General features: G+C 41.2%; 1 protein-coding gene across 1 annotated transcript in view; it reads left to right on the top strand.

Annotated features, from left to right (window-relative positions):
- ANO2 (anoctamin 2) overlaps positions 1-5,342 on the top strand; it is a 138,310-nt gene that overhangs the window by 97,164 nt on the left and 35,804 nt on the right. Inside the window, exon 15 of the mRNA XM_057385317.1 lies at positions 3,067-3,141. Within this exon, the coding sequence (XP_057241300.1) occupies positions 3,067-3,141 (75 nt within the window). The remainder of the gene's footprint in view (positions 1-3,066; positions 3,142-5,342) is intronic.

Below are 5,342 nucleotides of genomic sequence, written 5' to 3'. Positions count from 1 at the left end.
TTCTCTGAGCATCTTTACTAAGTTCCAGTCAATTATTACAGCTCTGTGCAAGTCCAGTGAAATCACTGGGGCTGCTCAGGTGCAACCACATGGAAGAGCCCAAATTTCAGCACTGGAGATACAAAGCAGGATGGAGAAAAGAGAAAATCTCTTGTACTCCCCAAGTGCAGGTTGAGCTGGCATTGCTGATGGTTAGAAACACCTGCTTTGAGGAGGTGTTGCCTTAAGGGAAAATATCAATAAATAACTGAAATACTTATGATCTGAGCAAAGTGGCTGTGGTTTAATTTACTGAGAAGTGTAGAACTGTTTTCAAAAGCTGGCTGGTGCTGTCCAAGTGCAGGTTTCCACAACTCAGCGGCCCACCCACCTGAGGATGCAGAGCCAGATCTCTGCCAAGTTCAGTAACTAATAAGGAAATAACCCCATCCAAAAAAATATAGAAGCAGTTTAATTTTATATTTCTTCAGTTTTCAATTATTTTAAATTTGTTTTTCTGTTTTTTTTTTAAATTGGAAAGAATTGTATCTCTTCAAGGAATACATTCAACACCCCATTAAACATTAAAACATGAACACATCACTGCACACAGAACAAAACCTGCTTTTTCCTCCACTAGCATTGTAAATCCATCATTGTATTCAAAGAAAATGAAAGTAAGATCTTTAAAGTAAATCTTTTATTTGCCTTTGGCACAAAACCRAATTTCTTTTGTGAGGTTTTCTGTCTGCATAGAAATATTCCCCTGCAACACAGCTCATCGTGGGGAATATTCCCCAGTGTAACATATCTGTCACTGAGATTGTTCCTCAGATGATCCATTTCATCTTGTTACGTCAATAAATACTTACACTTTCTGGGCTGCTCTAGAAAGGGAATCATCCCAGGTCCTGGCCCTGCACAGGCACTCCAGCAATCCCACCCTATGCCTGAGAGCGCTGTGCAAACACTCTTTGAGCTCTGGCATCCTTGGGGCTGTGACCATTCCCTGGGGAGCCTGTTCAGTGCTCCACCACCCTCTGGGGGAGAGCCTTTTCCTGATTCCACCCTAAACATTCCCTGACTCAGTTTCATCTCATTTTCTAGACCTTCTCTGACTCAGTTTCATCCAGCATTTCCTTTCTTCTCATGTTGGCTTAGCAGCTGTTCATGTTCAGATCTCCCTTTGGCTGAGTGCTAAAGACAATGGCAAAATCATGGAAAAGTAAGGTTCCAGGAATCACGTATATAGAACAGCAAGCTAAGAAGATGGTCTACTGACCATCCTGCTGTAACCYCAGCCAGCAGCCGCTCACTCACTCCCCACCAGTTGAATCAGGGAAACAATGGAAAGGATAAAAGCTGGAAAACCCCTGGGCTAGGATAAAGGCAGTTTTACAGGGAAAGGAAGAGCCGTGCACACAAGCAAAGCAAAACAAGGAATGAATTCCCTGSTTGCCATGGTTGGGCAGGTGCTCAGCCATCCCCAGGAGAGCAGGGCCCCATCACACTCACGGGTGACATGGGAAGACAAACATGATCACCCTGAACATTTATTCCTTGTGTCCTTCAGGCCTTCTGGGAGTATAATCYCTCAGAACTTCCTCATGTGCTGTAGAATTGCTGAGTGCTAAAAGCCAAAATGCAATGAATTGCATCTGTGCATTCGCAGGAATGCTTTTCCAAGTGGTCTTCCAGCTAAGGGCTGGGCCATGTTATGAACTGTAAAGAGTATTTATGTGCTGCATCCACTGGGATGAATTATTGGTGCTTCTGGTTGAGTTTGCTGTGCCCCAGTGCTGCCAGGAGTGTCCTGAAGGAGATGAGCTCCACTTCTCTGTTTGAACAGCTGAGCTCATGGGAGGGGCTGCTGAGTAATGTTCCTTCCCACAGTGTCTGAGGCACCACMACCATGACAATGGATGTGTAAGACAGGATTGTGTCCTAGGTCTAACTCCACATCTGGTAAAAAAAATCCATGGCTGCATTTTCGCACTTACATGCTGCATTCCTAGTTCTGATTTGGGAAAGCTTTTTGCAAAGGCGTAATACTCCCAAGATTTTTGTTTTTCTGAGGACAATTGTGCCACAGAAATGGTTTATYGGAAACCTTTGACCTGAGTTCTAATCTGATTTAAAATCATTTGAATTCAGAATAACTCTGGGCTAACTCCAGTGTAAGGGTAGCACTGGTCCTCAGGGCAGCAATGGTGCTTCACAGAAATACAAACAGCAGCTGGCTTTGTGTCCTTAGTTAATTCAATTATATGGTTTTAGTTTAACTTAAACAAAGCAGTGACCTAATTATTATTTTAAGAAACCTATTTTGAGAAGAGGGAATCATATTTCTCACATAAATCCATCTTCAGATGTCTTCTTTAGATGTACATGCAGCTGGGGCTGGAGTTGAGTTTGTGTGGGGAGGGGAAAAGCATACTGGATTTCACTGATCACAGTTGCTTTAAATTATGCAGGGAAGAGGGAGATGCTGTTTACTTGTGAAGAAAACAAGGTTGGCAGCAGAGATCAGAGGGGTCTTGCTTTTGTAATTTCCCTCTGCTATAAAACAAGTACCAGGAGAAGGATTGGTATATCTTGCAAGGATTATCTGAGGGTATATSATATTTGATGCTTGTGACCACTGGACAAAAAATCCGGGTTCAATGGTAGTCAGCATTCTTATCATGATTCTGTCTCAAGCACTGTTCTTCCATAGCTTTACAAGAAGCAATTCAGAATAAATGCTTGGATCTTGCTTTGCCTAAATGTAAATTCGGATCAATCTCAGGGCTTTCTCCTGACATGAACTTTAGAAGGAGTTGAATACATGTTTTCAAATACTAAAATCATAGTTACATAGGATTCTGATTTTTGGAGACATTTTCTACATGTGTCATTTACTCTTACCCTCTTTTATCTCAAATTAAAATCTAACKTAAAATATTAGTCTTCTAAATTGCATAATATACTTTAAAATCACAGCAAGGGAATTGAGAATGGTTCTCAATAACAAACCTTATAAATTCTAGCATTTCCTATTGAACAGTTCTGTCATGTCTGTTATTTTTTTATGTGTTTTGCCTACAGAATGAAAAGGAGAAGCTGACATGGAGTGACCGCATGCCTGGATACGCAGCAAACTTTGGGCTGATTTTATTTATGGTAACATAATCTGCATTTCTGCTTATTTATTACATGTGAGAACCTTTCCAATGAGCATCTAGAGGGAAACCCTTCAACTGGTGTTCTCAAATATGTTAAAAATCTGAAGGTAAGGCCGGTTTTTGAGAAATACTGGGAAGATTCATGGAACTTGATGCCTGCCTGCTGCTTTATTCTCCTTTTCCAAAGGATGTTCGGAGCTCACTTGCTGTAATGCCACCAGCTCATTACACAAATTATGCCTCACCCCCAGGGTTTCTGCTCCATCCTCTGTTATCCAGTGAAGGGATAACACTGTGTATTTAGTTGTGAGCACAGTATTGCATATCTCAGTCCTGGAACAGGCAACATCCAGGTGAAAGAAATCAGTTGCTGAGAAATATTAAACCAAGACACATTCAGAGATGTATAATAGCTGAATATTATACATTCAGGCATGTATAATAGCTGAGGAAGATCATGGTACACAATCCTCCCTTKGGAACATGATTCAGGTGTTCAGGTCAGCCTGTAATGTGTGGACACCACTGTGTCTCTGTTTGAGACAATGTTTTCASAGAAAAAATATTACAGAGTAAATGTTTCCTCTGAAGTGAAAAAATTGATAATTTTTTTCCCATCAATATGAAATAGATGTTCGGGAAAAAGTGAAGAGAAAAAAAGTAGTTTATTAACAAAACACAGTGCCGACAGGACACAGATAAAAAATAACTRTTAGATACTTAAAAGTCCAGGAACGCAGGCTGTCCCCTCTCCCCACAGCCGCTTGGCCMTGTGGTGCAGAGAAACATGGCGACCCCTGTCCCTGGGAAAAAGAAACAAAAGGAAAAAAGTCCACGTGGCCACTTAGGCAACAGTGGCAAAACCTGGAGCAGTCCTCTCCTCTCAGTGGATGAAACAGAGKGTTCGGTGTGCTTTTCTGTCACTGGCTTGGCTTGTTCTGAAGTCCGGGATGAGTGGCATGGCTTGTCCCTGCCAGCACCCGGCTGGCTGGCACTTGCCTCCTGGCTCTCAGACAGCAGCCCTGCCAATCTGCTCCAGAAAATCACATGAGTTACAGAAAAGAACAGCAGTTCAGGGAGAGCTGCTTGCCCAAACTAACAAACACGAGCTAGCTAAACAGCAACAGCGTAACTCCCCTGCACRTAACTACCATAACTAACCTCAGCGAGCTGAGGTACAAAAGCAAATGGCTTTTAAACTGCCTGCGCCACCCCTGCCCCTTCTTCTGGGTCAGATTTAAAGGCACAGATACCTTTTGGGCATACAAGCAGATGACTATAGGAATAGAGTGTTCTCATAAAATTAAYCCAAGACACACTGTCTAGTCAAATTTCCAGCAAAACATAAACACATCATGAAGCTGCTGGACTTTGTAAAGAGCAATAGAAAAGCCTGGGTAACAAACCTTAAATTACATTGTAAAGAATCCCATTATCCCTCTGGTTACAGCAATTACTGACTGAAAGCTTATATTCATATTTACAAYCACTGAAAAATGGGAATGAAACAGACCTATTTACACCATTGCAGCATCCAACATAGGAAACCCACCTAGGGCCTAAACTATTTAAAGGTGCCTAAATGCATTTTTAATTTATTCAAATTTGCATATACTGTATCAGATATCCTGTGAAGATTTCATTTCTTTTGCTGACAATCAAATGCTCMTTGAAGTTAATGTTTACACCCTCATAGATACGTTTATCTATTTATGAAAAGGTATGCATTTTAAATTAAGTATATTTTCTGGACATATTAGGTGTGTCATATGCATATGAACTTGCAGCATTTTGAGTGAGTTTACCATCCTGGGGCCATACCAAGTATTTGCTTTTTAGACAGAACTTTTAAGTGGCATCAGTCATGAGTTCACTTAGAGCAGAGTACACTGAGTCTGACTAAGCACACAGACCCGATTTAGCTTTTACAAGCCATTCTTTTGCAGACAAGGTGCTTACATGTGCTCTTGACTTTCACCACATGYTTAAATCTCCCCTAAGCATGAGCTTAAAGTGCTTTCCTGACTCATAGCCTATGTATTACTCTCCCTGCTTACTGTAACATCTCAGAGATTTATAAAGAGTTATTGCCTACAGTTTGTGAGATGTAAAATATAGAGCTGCAATTCTTCAACTTCTCTTCATGACTAGTGGAAGTAGCTTGACTTTCACCATCTGGCAACGTGGCCAAAATAATTT

This window comes from Malurus melanocephalus, unplaced genomic scaffold (genome assembly GCF_030028575.1).
Source record: "Malurus melanocephalus ecotype Western Australia unplaced genomic scaffold, MMel_1.1 scaffold_16, whole genome shotgun sequence".
In the NCBI taxonomy this organism is placed as follows: domain Eukaryota; kingdom Metazoa; phylum Chordata; class Aves; order Passeriformes; family Maluridae; genus Malurus; species Malurus melanocephalus.
Note: the sequence above shows the minus strand (reverse complement) of the source record. Positions and strands in the feature narration are given on the sequence as shown.